The sequence below is a fragment of the Cibotium barometz genome, chromosome 23 (genome assembly GCF_041138505.1).
Source record: "Cibotium barometz isolate CiBa-2024 chromosome 23, ASM4113850v1, whole genome shotgun sequence".
In the NCBI taxonomy this organism is placed as follows: domain Eukaryota; kingdom Viridiplantae; phylum Streptophyta; class Polypodiopsida; order Cyatheales; family Cibotiaceae; genus Cibotium; species Cibotium barometz.
In genome coordinates, this window is record NC_141068.1 from 1,677,140 (window position 1) to 1,692,192 (window position 15,053).

At 42.3% G+C, this 15,053-nt stretch overlaps 1 protein-coding gene across 1 annotated transcript in view; it reads right to left on the reverse strand.

The window, feature by feature from the left end:
* Positions 1 to 742: 742 nt before the first annotated feature.
* LOC147625532 (Metallo-hydrolase/oxidoreductase superfamily protein) overlaps positions 743 to 15,053 on the reverse strand; it is a 174,218-nt gene continuing 159,907 nt past the window's right edge. The window contains 4 exon segments of the mRNA XM_086817033.1: positions 743 to 1,398; positions 1,471 to 1,645; positions 1,722 to 1,831; positions 1,920 to 1,965. Coding sequence (XP_086673159.1) covers positions 1,243 to 1,398; positions 1,471 to 1,645; positions 1,722 to 1,831; positions 1,920 to 1,965 — 487 coding nt within the window. The 3' untranslated portion in view covers positions 743 to 1,242.

Here is a 15,053-nt window from a genome sequence, read left to right on the forward strand (position 1 = left end):
CATTAACATCCCAAGCCGCCTCCTCCTCCACTTACGAGACACCACCTCTGAGGTAACCCCTAACACTCCTCTGGCCTTGCTGCATTAGCTACCCCCTCAAACCATTATGGAGATTTAAAACCTCGTTGCATGACGACGAAGAGACCACCTCCCAAACCTCAACCTCAACAATGAAGACGAAGAGACCGCTTCCCAAACCTCAATCTCAACCACCCTTTAGGTAGGTCACCAAGAAAGGAGGGATAGCCAAGAGTACCCTGGCTAGCTAAGGAAAGTACATGCAAGAAGACAACCTATAACCAAAAATGACACATACAAGTGACTCATTTTCATAATAAGTCGATCAAACTTAAAAATGGACCCATATCTATTATTAGTCTTAAGCCATGTATATATGTGGAGCCCTTAGACTTTTCCTATTATATGTTCTGATGCCGTCTTACAAAAGATAACAGCATATTCGAGCGAGTATGATGACAAAGTGCTTTACGACAAGTCGGGCTAATGAAACCATGTTAACTTACAGAGTGGTTAACATGGTGCTTCTTGCAAATACCATTGAATGCATGTAGGATGTAGGAGCCCTTGTGTATAAAACTACCATTTCTTATACTACCCTATACATTATTCCCCCATTGATCAAGATCCATATATCAACATCCATACATTCCCTAACCTTGTATATCTCTAATAGAACTTTAAGCAGAAGAGGATGTAGGCTGTAGGTCCCGAAGGATCAAAAAACCAGAACAACATATAATCACTATAATTTCAAAGTGAGGGCAACATCATTTGGTATATGACAAAAAGACCCATTGTAGTGTCATTGTGTTGTGCCATATACTTCCACTATTCCTTTGGCTCATTCACACAAGCCAAGAAACTCTTGCCTTATACCAAACCTTTTATAATCAATCTCATTAATTTGTTTCACATGATATCCAAAATTCAACATTTTAATATACATGAATTTCCTTTCTTGTATCGCCAAAAGTAACTAAGAAAGAATACTTATCAACTTGAAATAGATTGATATAAGAACCTTGGTCTTTGGGTTACCCTTACCGAGATGCACTATTTGGATATTCCACAAGTAAAGGTTAGGCAATATTCATTTGCTTAGTGCATGAAATTGTTCCTTAAAAGATTAGAAAGAAAAACTTTGGTAGTGGACCAAAGAGAGAGATGATGGAGAAAGCCCACGTAGATAACGCAAGGCAACCTGGCTGCTTTGCTTTGTTTTTAAGAAGAGGAAGCCCGCTGTCTTGCCCAATAAAAGCAGCACATTGCAGAGCTAAGCGATACAGCTAGTGACACTTTCCAAAAGACACCGGGGCTTAAACATCGTAAAAAGAAGCCAAATCCACAACTCTTTTGGAAAGAAGCCATTGAAAAGGCCTGCCCCCAGAAAAAAGCTTATTAGTAAATACACACAGGAAATCAACAGCACAGCAGCAGCAGCATGCTTACCGGTGGAAGCTTTTGAAGCTGATTCAAACGGTCAACGTGTAGTTTCGCATTTGAAAGAGCCGCCATCCACATCGTGCGAGGGGTATCAGAATAAGCTCGAGATACTATCTCAAAAGCTGTTTGTGCCCCTTGCATAATGGAGATCAGAATCTTGGCCTCTCTAGCTTCTCGATGTCTGTCGAAAAGATCACCTCAACCCTCTTACACTTCAAACTAAACAAATGATATCTTTTACTTTACGTGCGCATTACCTGACGTAAGTCCACAGCATGTGTGCAGGCCAAAGATTGAAATGTCCATGCATTGGCACAATCACACGTGGAGCCAAGTCTAAAAACTTTTGAGTTGTTGTAAGATAATCCTGAAAGCATATATTGACCAACGGGCTTTAGTGAGCCTGCAAAGTCACCAATAAAAGGAAAATCTTGTGGTGAACCAACAATTCTTGCCTGCATATTTCCTCCAGAATCAGCATCTAGCCGTGAACTTCCTTGACTGCACAGAAAAAAAAAATCATAATAATCCCCGTTTAATGACCAAATAGCATGTGCAGTCATCCCAAGAAAAAGTGAATGGCCACCCTCATGTTATTGAGGAGTTAATCCTGCACAAATTCCGTACAGTTGCATATCAATGATGCAAAGCGCATCTGTGGTTGATTGGGCAGAAATATCTGTTCCATTACTGGAAAAGGATTAGAAGAAAACTATTAGCACGAGTCTTCACTTTGTTCCCAGGCATCCTTCCTTTCGCTGGGCAAGGCAGCATATAATTCATCTGAGTTAAAATATAAAGTTAATCTACTTACGGCCTGCCAACATATATCATATAGGTGTGGGGTTTTCAGAGGCAAGTTGTCCCTTTACCCCCCAAAAAAAGTATTTTAAGTGACATAAATCCCCTTCTGTACTGGATTCCAGCCTTGTAATAGCCTTGCTCCAACATAATACCAGTTCCGTAGTTTGCACATAGAGCTTTTCCCCATGCTCTGCTGCTCTGCACTGTCACTTTAAGATAAAAACTACTACTTGTGCTCTCACACAAACAACAAAATCTTCCACAACACAAAGAACTTAATGCAAAAGAGATGGAGAATAATACAGAATTGAATTACTGTTGCAAACCACAGTACAAACTGATGGCGTCTGCCCACCCACCGTGCGCTCCACCAAGGCACTTTGTTGATGATCTAAGTAGACTCTGAGACTAAGGATGTCATGCACTAGCAACAAAGACGAACAACCCAGTGAAGATAGATCTCAACTTCATAATCTCAAGAGGTTACCAAACGCATCTATATATACTACCAAGGGTTGGTCGTATTAGATCACCGACCCTATGACCGGTCCATATGGACCGAACTGACTACATCACCCGACAGGGATAATATTAGACTAAACAACAAAGCAACATACCTTGAGCATGATGTCAAATAGGGAAAGTCTAAAGATTTCGTGTACATAGTTTCTTAAGACTAGTAATAGAGGTTGCACCATTTTTAAGTTTGGCCAACGTAGTGTAAAAACTAGTCACTTGCGTATACGTTATTTTTTACAATAAGCAATACACAATCATTCCCTTGCAATAGAATACTTGTGAGATCTTCTCCTCTCTTCTCTTACCTACTTGTATGCTATTGGATTCATGCATGTTACATGGATGCTTGCTTAAATAGGTTTGCTTGTAGGTTTCTCTCTTCCATTAGCTTCTTCTTCCCCCACCTTTTGTGAGAGAGAACCACCACCAATTTGCCTCCATCTAGGTGAAGAAAACTCTTCTTTCACCCCATTGGCAAAGGAGCATTCTAGTGTGACAACCGAGTGAGGACCCAACGGACAGCTAGTGCACCCACATTGGGAAGTTGCATTTGCGTCTCGAAAGCAAGGACCAATGACATATGATTTGATAAGGCTAAGGTAAGATTTTGACTTGAACACTGGACACATTGTATTTGATTTGCGGGGCCCGGATAAGTTCCATGCGACCTTTGGTGAGCCTGGAAGTTATGCCTGACATGGTTTGGGGCTTTGCCATCTTACTCGCTCAAACGGGTACTTATCTTTTGTAAGATGGCATTGCTGGAACATATACTTGGCAATGGGATTGAATGTCTCGTAATCAATGTCATAGGTCTGAGCATGGATCTACAAAGTGAAGCACAACTCAAATGGAATACAAGGCAAGATTGGTTGCCAAAGGTTGAACCTATGGAGTGGTTAACATACTCTCCTTCCTAATGATGACCGCGTCCGCGTTATCCAAGTTGGTGGTGAAGCTCCTGCCAGGGTGGAAGAGTGTGGATGGTCCATGATATGGCATGAAGTAGGTGTGTGATGTTAACCCGGATGCAAGGCATATTGGTGATAAGCTTTGGGTAGCCCTGATGGTTGGCAGTTTGTCAAGATGGCAAAAGGTATAGGCGATGTAGAAGTTCTTCATGCAAGGCCTTCTTCTGCTGTGGAAATGGCTGGGACCCTTCAAAATTCAGTAGTTGGTAGAAGTGGCTGCATCCTATGAGTGGCAAAATGTGAACGCCAAGACCACCATGAAATGATTTGCATGGGTAACTAGCACTCCGGATCTTTTTGGTGTGACATGATAGTATGTCCTAATCTCACGACATGATGCTTAGAGATTAGTCTTCTCCGTGGAAAATACATTGGCTAGGGCAAGGTTGTGGTGGTGCTGAATTTATTGGACAAATTGAAGTACTTGGGATTTACGGATGTAGAGCATAAGCCTTAGGTCATTTGTCAAAGGTTAAAATCTCGCAGTAGTTGTAAAATGTGCCAATAAAGGTGAGAGAATCCATGAGGTATGCGATGAGCTGGGGAGCTATAATGATGGGCTACATTTGGGGAGAATATGTGGAGGCTAGAATCATGGAGAGATTCATGGAGAGAATCATTGACTTTGACTAGCTATAAGCATGATTAGCCTTTGCTAATCCATCTTGTACTCAACCTATTTAAGAGGCACACATCTAATGGAAATTACACTCCTTATGGTGTCATTAACTCTAATTAAGTTGTTTCGTAATTAATTCCATTACTTAAGCATGTTATTAGCGCTTAATTATGTCTTTTCTTGATTACTATGACCCACCTTAATTCCAACATTTGGTATAAGAGATTGGTTAGGATAGGTTTAGCTTAGTTTTAAGCCTTTAACCATTTTGCTAATCTCTAATTAGTAATTAATCCACTTTATAAGCCTCTTTATCATTTATGTGCTCTTCTCCAACACCCAAGCTCAACGGACTCATGATTGCTCCTTCTACAGTCAGCCATTGCTCAAATCATTTCTTGGGCTTATTGCCTACTCAAAAGTGCCCAGTCTAGGCATCTCAAAACTTCAAACCGCCAACAGTAGAAGGTGAAAACGAGTCTGCATCTGCACTGGTGCTACTTTTTCTGATGAAAAACACGAAATCCGCTTCACTCGAGCAAATCTGAGGCATTCAAGCTGGCTGTGGGGGTTTTCAGCAGTGCCAAACACGCTGGTATCATCAAAATCTCAAGAAATGGGCTGCATCGGCCGATTCAAGCTCTCTGAACTTCTCAGACATTGTTTTGGTAAAACAGAGGCCTAAAACTCATCTAGATTCTTTGCTGTTGATAGCCCTAACTGCATTTGAACTCATTCATAAAATAACCACTTCAAATGAGTGCTCCATAGTCCCTCTGTTTTCTGTACACAAAACAGAGAATTAGTCTCACTAATCCTTGATTAATCAGCATTAATCTCAAGTCATTGAGTGCAATTGGTGCTACATTCTTGCCATTAGGGACCTGCTACAGCCTTGTATCAATTCACATTCAATTTGCCCCTTGATTTAGTACATACCCTTAAGTTTTGATCCCCAAGGAATCTAGGCTAATACGCATACCGAAACATTATGTAATTGTTACCAGTAGTCATATGCAGCATAACCTAATTGGTAAATCATAGGCAACTTCGATCATAGGGATTTCTCTCTCCCAATCGGATGGTCCATGCATACAACATCTCTACCAAGGTCTAATTCATCCTCCTATTTGCTCGACACATTCAGAAGGATAATCATCAAGAACTAATATTCAAGAGATTGACACATAATGCTTCTTCAGTTTTTACCACTATACAACTATACGTGCTATGAGTGTGATGTGAAGCTATGGCATAATGCCCACTTTGGTCACTTAAATTTTGCTAGCTTGTTACACCTTCCAAGTTAAGAGATAGTGTCAGAGTTACCAAATATTTAAGCCCATGTCAAACGTATGCGAGGGATGCATTTTGGGCAAAATGCTATGAGCATCATTCTTGAGAGATGAATCAGTCAAGGCTATCCAAAAATTACAGCTTATACATAGTGATGTATGTAGCATTGAGATATTGAGCTCAACTAGTGTTGTGGACATTGATAACCCACTTGGGTGATAGCTTCCACACTTATGCCACTAGCATGGTTGGTGAGATTATGGTTGATATGTCACCAATGAATGTGAGTAGTTGACCTAAGCAGTGATGCAACCTTCGTACTTATAAAAGATACTTGTACTTCATGGAATTAATCAAGGAACTATCACATCATTTGATTCGTGTACTTTCACTCCCTCTCTAACTTTCACTCTCTTTCTCTCTCTCTATCCCTGTCGATTGCTTGAACACCATAGCCATGGTTGTAGTCTTTGATCCCCCATATCCTGTGCATGATTACCAAGATGCTTTACCTCCACCAATCAAAACCGCGAGCAACAAAATCACAAGTCTCTTTCTTGTATTTAATTTCCTAAGTTCGGTTAACTATCCGCCATGGAATGGGACATCCCAGGATATAAATATAGGTACATCGAGAAACATTACATGCGGTAGATCCTAGGAACCTATACCACCATGATATACCCCATATAAAATCCCCTTTAGATGCATAGGACCAAGTTGGAGCGATAAATTCCTCAATCTCAGTCCTGATGCAGCTAGACTTCCACCTCAATGTTATGTTCAAACCTTTAGGTTAGCTCTGCATCAATCTTCCTTAACATAGGACTCCCAATGCGGTCTGGAAGTAGGGACTCTCTGGATTTGTCCCAGAACCAAGTGTCTGGCGTTCCACACAGTGTAACCGAAGAAGGACAAGTTTTTCATGGGGTTAAAAGAATCCCTCCACTCCCACTCACCGGAGTCCCAATGCGAGTATCTGATAGGACACCCATCATATAACTAAGCTCCAAAAGTCTGTAATCATCCCTTGAGTCATATAGATGTGCTTTCTTGCCCTGCCCAACACTCTCATTGGCCAGACCACCAGACCCTCAATGATATCCTGCCCAAGACTTGTCTCCAAGAGCCATCTATCCTGAATGGAGTAGAAGATTGGTACATCATCCTCACACAAAGTGGATTGGGAGACTTCTCCCAATCTACCACAAAAAAATTGTTTTAAGTATAGCCACGAAGTATCATAGCATGCACAAATCTTTCATTTCAAACTTCTTAAGAAGCATCTTCACCTCATGAATGTCATCATCACTATCAACTATGGCAATCAAGTCATCAACATAAATAACCATTAACACAATTTCCTTGTCAGCCTTTCTCACATAAAGTGAGAAATCACCATTAGATATGTGAAATCCAAGTCTGACCATGCTCTAAGTGCATGTTTCTTCAAGCCATACAAGGCTTTGTGCAACCTACAAACAAAATATGGGCGTGCATGATCCTCATATCCTCATATCCTAGTGACTACTACACCATGTAAAATTTTTCATGTCACTTCTAAAATATACGAGCCTGTAGTGTGTTTCGTGTCGAAAACATCGAAACAATCAATAGGTGCTTCAAAAGCGCCTAAAGTGACCTACTAAACACTAACATATCACCTAAGAAGGCATACTACAAATGTACTTGAAGTTCCTTAAGAGGATTAGCTAACATTTGATGCTAAATTACTAGTAAATATTCCCCAGATTCATTTATGTAAATGCTTGAAGAGGGTAAGTATGTTATGAACCTCGGGCTAACCTGTGGGTTAGATTGGTAATCTAGGGGTTAGATTGGCTAATGTATGGATTAGTGGGCCCAAAATATTGGTAAAGAAAGCTGATTATAGTAGCTAAGGCTCATAAGTTAAAAATTCCATAGCCAATGAGGTGATAGCTCAAGTGGTGAAGGTGTTTGTCTAGGACCAGGAGGTCCTCAATTCAAAACCCCACTAGATGCTTCCTCGGCAGCATCTCCTACAGGCGGATAAAAAAGCTCCTACAGGTGAGCACATACGGGCAGTGAAAAATGATAACTACGGGGGGATCTTGAGCTTAAGGTTAGTCGAAAAAAAAGTTAATAATTAGCTATTTATAACTAATAAGTGGCTATATATGTGGGATGGGATATATTGTATTGTTATGTGACAAAATAAGACCATGGATGCAATCCACTCCTCATTGTCTTTTGTTTTGATTAAGTCCACCATTACTCTCTTTTTGTCTTCCCGAAGTCCTTTCCACATCTCTTGTTCTTTTGTGAGCCATTCCTAAAATTTGTTTTTCATATCTTCTTTTGTTTATAATTCTGCTTTGTGCTTCTCTTAAAGAAGCTGATTAATTTCTATTTGAGTTTGGCTATTTGTTCTTTAGCAGCTTTTTTCTTCTTTGTGCTAGTCTAGGTCGGCTTGGTTGTGTTGTCTTTTGCCTTCTTCTTCAGCTCCTTGTTGATGGCCTCTGCTTCCTTCTCTTGTTGCTCCTCAAGTCCATCCAGCTCTTCTATGTGAGCCTAGAGAACTTGTTCTTTGTATATCTTGTCTTCCAATTATTTGGACTAGCCCATCACATGTTCTCTCGTAACACTGTCTTTGGTATATTATTGATGGGGGTGTCTGTCTTGTGTTGGAATCCATGGTGAATGAAGAAGAGAAGAAATCAAGAAACAAGAGCTTAACACAATAACAATGTAGAAAGTGGAGAAAAATCTCATATATTCATTCATTGGATGCTAGCCCATATGTAGGCTTGACACAAAAGAGATTAAAAGATGATTAAGAGATAATCCCTCTACCTAAACCAAAAGTGCATCAAAAAGAGCACCCATTGCCTAGAATGGAGTGCAACCTAAGACTCTTTCCACACATGCTATGGCTGTCCTAGAGGTGTGGTCATGCCTAGAAACCTTGTGCCAAATCAGGTCATAAGACCATAGAACCATATGCCCATATCCCCAATGTCACATGATATTTTGGTGTATTCAACACCCTCCCTCAACAAAATATCCATGGCTACTATAATGTAAATGCTAGCTCTAGTTACTATTTAGAATGCTATTTATGATGACCATCCAAGTGCCCATAGGTCTTACTCATGGTGGTTTACAATGCCAATTATGATGACAGATGCTAGACATCTAGTTATGAGAACATTTCACTTAGGATAGAGGAGTAACCACAGGTGGGGTAGTTCTAGCTAGTCTAGAAAGCCCAATCATCTTGAGCAAAGTTGACCTTTGCTGAGGTCTCTACTTCTTTCTCCTTTGCTTCTTCTTCACTTGAGTTATCGTCACCTGCAAGTCACCTTTAAGAAGTGCCTTCCGTGCTTTGTTTCTGAAGAAACAATCTTTCTCTTCATGTCCTATTTTTCCATAGAAGTTGTAGGACTTAGAAAAATTACTTTTTAGATGTGAACCTTTAAAGAGAGCTTTTGAGCCAAACTTCTTAAATCCTCCTTTGTTGAAAAAGGCACCTTCTGTGATGCCTTGCCTTTGCTTAACTTTTTTGAACTCTTCTAGTAAAGATTGATGTAGACAACCTACCAATGGCCCCTTAGGGCAAGTCCTGGTGGTATGGGACACACTAGGGCTGAAAGGCATGAGTCCATATCGACGGAGCTTTAGCCCCTATGCTCAGGGGAGATCCTGTGTGTACAAGATCTATGGTTGGGTGGTGTAACTATTTGGCTCTCATAGCTCTATTTCACATGATGGAACCCATACCTGGACACCACATAGGTGGAAGAAGACATGGGGACCGGGAGGCTATTCCTAGGTCAGCTTTTTTTCCAGATGCAGCTTCTTCCGGACAGGTAAGGGAAAGGAAGGCAAAGGAAATTACATCAACCGGCGAGATGTATTTCAAGCCGGGAGAGAAGAGCGTCAAGTTTGATGCTTTTCATGGAAAGCAGGATACCCAGAAAGCTTTATTCTTTGTCAAGCAATTTGATGCTGCTTTTGGAGGTGACGACTACTCCAAAAAGCTAAAGCTTCACATGGTTCGTATGCATTTGAAGGATGCCACCCTGAATTGGTGGCTAAAAGTAATACAAGAAGGGACTGAGCTGAAGATGTGGAGCGACTTCTAGACTTTGTTCAACAAGAAGTTTTTACCCGCAAACTTTGAAGCTAAGGTGCAAAAGGAATGGGATGAGGTAAAGCTGAAAGTTGGTGAGAATGTGGCATCATACCTTAACAACTTTTCAGCAGTCTTTTTTGAAGTTTACTTCTTTTACCCTCATTCCATCACTAATGGAAATGCGTAAGTTTGTCAATGGATTGTAACCTAAGCTTATGCAAGCAGTTTACATGGCGGGACCAAAGACATTGGAAGAAGCTCAAGACAAGGCTTTGCAAAGCCAAGGCCTTGTACACACCTTGGATGGACGGCAAGACAACGAATGACAATCGGAATGCATCTCAAAAGAAAAAGTTTAAAGACCGATCCTGTCACAAATCCCTATATTCTAGGGACATGCGGATGTGTGTCAGGCCTAGAAACATGCGGATGCATGTATGTATTATACCTGGGCATGTGTATGGATCATATGAGTGGATGCATATGAGTCCAAGGACATGGCAGGACATTTGTGGACTTTCGGGCGGTGCCCGTGTGGATTCCGGCCATGCACACATGGTGTGTTATGATGGCAGGCGGAATATTTTCAAGTACAAGAATGATGATAGGTGGTTCTCCAAGTTTACATGTGCACAATGCATAAATGATGCATGCCATAACTTTATTTTACTTTGTGTGACATTGTCTTGCTGCCTGGACAATGCTTGTTATTTTGGCTTGTGAAGTCCGAGGGACCGGGGACGCCCGGGCACCTTGTGGACGCGTGTGTGCACTCCTGTTTGGCCTAAAACTATGGGCTTATGGGTTTTGCAGGTGGTAAGTGCGTCCACACTCAATTTACAGCTTATTTCATTTAGTACTAAAGTTTATTGGTTTGCAGGTCCACACTCATTAATAAGTGGCCGGACAACTTATAATGCGTTCGCATTTGGTTGGACCAAAATTAATGAAGTCCGGACAACTTATGGCCATTTCCCATTTGGTTGGACCTAAACTTATACAAACAGGACAAATGGAGCACTATGGGCTGGACACCTACCTGGACACCTTATGGGGACACTTGTCAGCCTGTATGTGTACCCACCAAGCCCCTTAGGTGGCACTGGAGAAAGGCGCCTCCTTCAAGAGGCCTTTTGGGCTGTTTTATTCATATTTTCAACACATTGGAGAGCTGGTTGAAGCTTTGGGAGTTGCTACAGGGCTGGTTGCTTGCTTCCCGGACTCACACAAGCTTGGATATCGATCCCCACACTCTTCTAAAGGGCTGGTTGGTAAATTTCAGACCTGCAATTTCTGGTTATTGCGAGTTTTGGGCTGGTTACAGGTGTCCAAAGTCAACTTGGACAGTACAGGACAGCTCTAGGGACCTCCACAGGGCTGTAGGACCCTTTACAGGTGAAATTCTCGCGATAGAAAGTTGCTGTTTTGGACTGGTTATTGCACAAAACATGTCGGACAGCAATGGAATATGTGAGCATGGATGTGTCTCAAGGTTTCCTGGTATAACAGGTGCTTAGGGCAAGCATTGGGGACACTTGCTCGCGGAGAACACAGGTTTCTGGATCAGTTTCTCGGGTGGAAACAGGGCCTAAAGATCCATTTACATCCTGTGCAGGGCGGAGTACCTGTGAGGATTGTGATACTCTTGTGCAGGGCGGATGTACCTGTGAAGAGGCTTGTGCAGGGCGGATGTACCTGTGTGTAGGGCGGATGTACCTACAGATTCTCTTGTTTGAAATGTATTCATTCATGATGTATTTGGAAGAATCAGGTGCAGGCTGGTGGTGAATCCCCAGGCACCCATAATCTTGTACTTTGCAGACTCTTTTGGTAATATAACCTAAAGGGGGGGGGGGGGGGGGGGGGTCAGCCTATCATCGGCCCCTTTATGTGGTGTACTGTCATTTTCAGCTTTGTGGTTGTAATGCTCAATTGTTAAGTGCTCAGAATCTTGTTCACATTTATACGATTCCAATACACGCGTCCGCCTCGCCTCCCGTTACATTGGTATCAGAGCTCAGTTTTTTTCCCCTCATTGGAAAACGGTCTGAGGCTTGGAATCATAAGTGGTGACCTGATTTGAGTGTCATGGACAGCCACATTTCTGACAGTGTGGAGAACACACAGGACCGTGAATTTCATGGTACAAAGGATGCAAGAGATGCTGCAGGCAATGATGTCTATGGAGATGCAGGTACTCATGACACTATGCATTCTGATTTGGAATCTTTGAGGCGTCAAGTGCGACGCTATAGGGCTGAAACCGAAGAGCTTAGGTCATTGAAAAATGACCCGGATGTACAAAGGGTGTTGGCTGCGAAGGCAAAGGCTTCGGTCCATGAAGTCACTTTTGAAGCAATTGCAAAGGAAATGGATGTTGAGAAACCCCGAGAGCTTGCACTTGCATACCTAATGGTTAAGGGTGATGTATACACTGAAGCAGATGGTAGTTTGGCTTTCAAGAAGCCACCCCTCATGGCTGCCCGTGGTGATGCATATGATGCACAACAAGTAGAAAGAGCACAGCAAGTGCCAAATGCTGAAAGGACAAGAGTCCCTGGTGCTAGGCTTGATGCAGGTCAAGAGAAGAGTAAGGATGAGGGATCCTCTACTCATTCCCGCTTTGCTCCAAGAAGACATATCCGTTCTCATGTTGAGCTTTCCACTCATTTGGAGAGTGTGGCTCAAGAGAGAACGAAGAGGGATCGTGAATCTTCATCGCGGCATCATCATCATGCAGATGAACAGGATGTACATAGGGATGCATATAGAAGAAAGAAGCCTCGAGAGTTCAAGTCCGGTGACAAGGATGTAAAGTTTGAAAACTTTCAGGGACGGATGGACTCTACCAAAGCACTTGCTTTCATCAGACAGTTTGAGATAGCTTTTTGCAATGAAGACTTTTCGGAAAAGTCTATGCTCAGGCATGTGGGAATGCATCTCAAGGATACGGCAAGTGATTGGTGGCTTGCAAAAATACTTGATGGAAGTGCTGCCCCAACTTGGTCTTCTTTCAAAATTCAGTTTTATGATCAATTCTTACCACCAAACTTTGCAAAGGATGTACGCAAGGAGTGGGATTGGCTGTCCCAAGATGAGGGAGAGTCCGTTGCTTCATACATAGCAAAGTTTTGGAAAGTCCTTCTCAAGGTTACTCCCTTCATGAAGATTGGAGAGGACGAGAAGAAGAGAAAGTTTGAATCGGGGCTCCATCACATCATCCAACAAAGCTTGGGAGTGTACCCAAATAAGACCATACAAGAGCTTATACACTCAGCCATGATTGCGGAGAACTTGCACATAAAAGCACCCACAAATAAGCCATTTGCAGGTCAAAACAAGAGCAAATTCAGGGCTGGTTATGACCAGAAAAAGGGTGGACAGCCACCTAAGAATGCTCCCAAAGATGGCCGAGATGCAAAGGATGACTCCGAAAAGAAGCCGGGGGGTAAACGCCACAATTTTGGGCTCTCAAAACAGCAATTGGAAGAGTACAGGAAGGCTGGAAAATGCTTTAAGTGTGGCAGTAAAGATCATATATATCCTAAATGCCCACAGAATCCTAAGAATGCTGAGCCTAATGTGCAAAAGCCTCTTGTGAATGTTGTACCCGATGTGCAGGGTAATACAGGGCATGAGCCCAAGAGTAGAGTCATATGCAAGACTTGGGGCAAACTGAAGGATCAGCCCGCTTTGTTTCTTTTTGATGATGCTTCCACAGATAACTTTATATCCGTACAGATGGCTGCCGCCATAGGTCTCAATGTGGAAGACATGGGAATGCAAATGAATGCAGATGCCGCCTTTGAGGGCAAAAAGTTTGATGTAGCTCCGGTCATTGGTAAGCTACGTGTACAAATACAGGACTACCTCGACTATGAGAGCTTTCTAGTGGCCCCTCTTACAGGTTGTGATGTTTTGTTGGGGATGCCCTGGCATCACCGTTTAGAGCCTGTTAAGGCTTACAAAGAGAAGAAAATCAGCTTTGTACATAGAGGCCGTGAGCACTCTATAGATGCTGGTACTACTGGAAGTACCATACCTCTTGTAAGCCATGTACAAATTAATAAGGCAATAAAGAAATCAGCTTGTTCTTACTTGGTTTTTGTACGTGATACCATTGAACATTCTAGTGTTGATGTTAGTGCATTAGATCAAGACAAGCTTAACTTTTTGAATGAGTTCAAAGATTGTTTTGCAAATGCTTTGCCAGCAAGGTTGCCACTAGAGAGGCCGGAAGATCATTGCATAGATCTAATTCCCGGTAGCTCTCCACCTAATAGGCCACCATACAGGGTGAGTGCTAGTCAACAAGAAGAGATTATGGCACAGGTGAATGAACTTTTGGAAAAGGGTTTGATTCGGCCTAGTTCCTCGCCATATTGCTCGCCGGTACTTCTTGTTCAAAAGAAGGATGGTACTTACAGGATGTGTGTGGATTACCGTGCCCTCAATAAGATAACCATCAAGAATCGGTTTCCGATTCCGCGCATTGATGACATCTTGGACAAGCTTGAAGGTTCGGCATGTTTCAGCCGAATAGACCTCAAGAGTGGGTATCATCAAGTGAGAGTGGCACCTCAAGATGTACACAAGACTGCATTTAGGACAGCCTTTGGTCTTTATGAGTTTTTGGTGGTGCCTTTTGGCCTTACAAATGCACCCGCTACCTTCAACAGGATGATGGACAGGGTGTTCAGAAAACATAGAAAGTTCACAGGTATATTCTTTGATGACATTATTGTATTCTCAAAGAATGAAGCCCAACATCGTGAGCACCTGGCTATTGTGTTTAAAGAGCTTAAGGAAAATCAGCTCTACATAAATGCAAAAAAGAGTGAATTCTTCCTCCCAGAGATTCACTATCTTGGTCACATTGTATCAAAGGATGGTGTGCGCATGGATCCCGCAAAGATACAAGCCATGCAAGAATGGCCAGAGCTGAAATCAGTCCATGAAGTGAGGAGCTTCCTTGGTTTATGTGCTTACTACAGGAGGTTCGTCAAGCATTTTGCTTTCATTGCCGCTCCGTTACATGACTTAACGAAGAAGAAAGCAATCTTTAAATGGACACAAGAAGAGAGAGATGCCTTTCAAAAGTTGAAGAGTGCAATCATCTCGGGACCGGTACTCATTATTCCGGATTTGCACAAACCTTTTGTGGTGGAATGTGATGCAAGTGGGGACTGCATAGGAGCTGTTTTGAACCAAGAAGGACATGCCATTGCCTATGAGAGCAGACGCTTGCAACATGCAGAGCTTC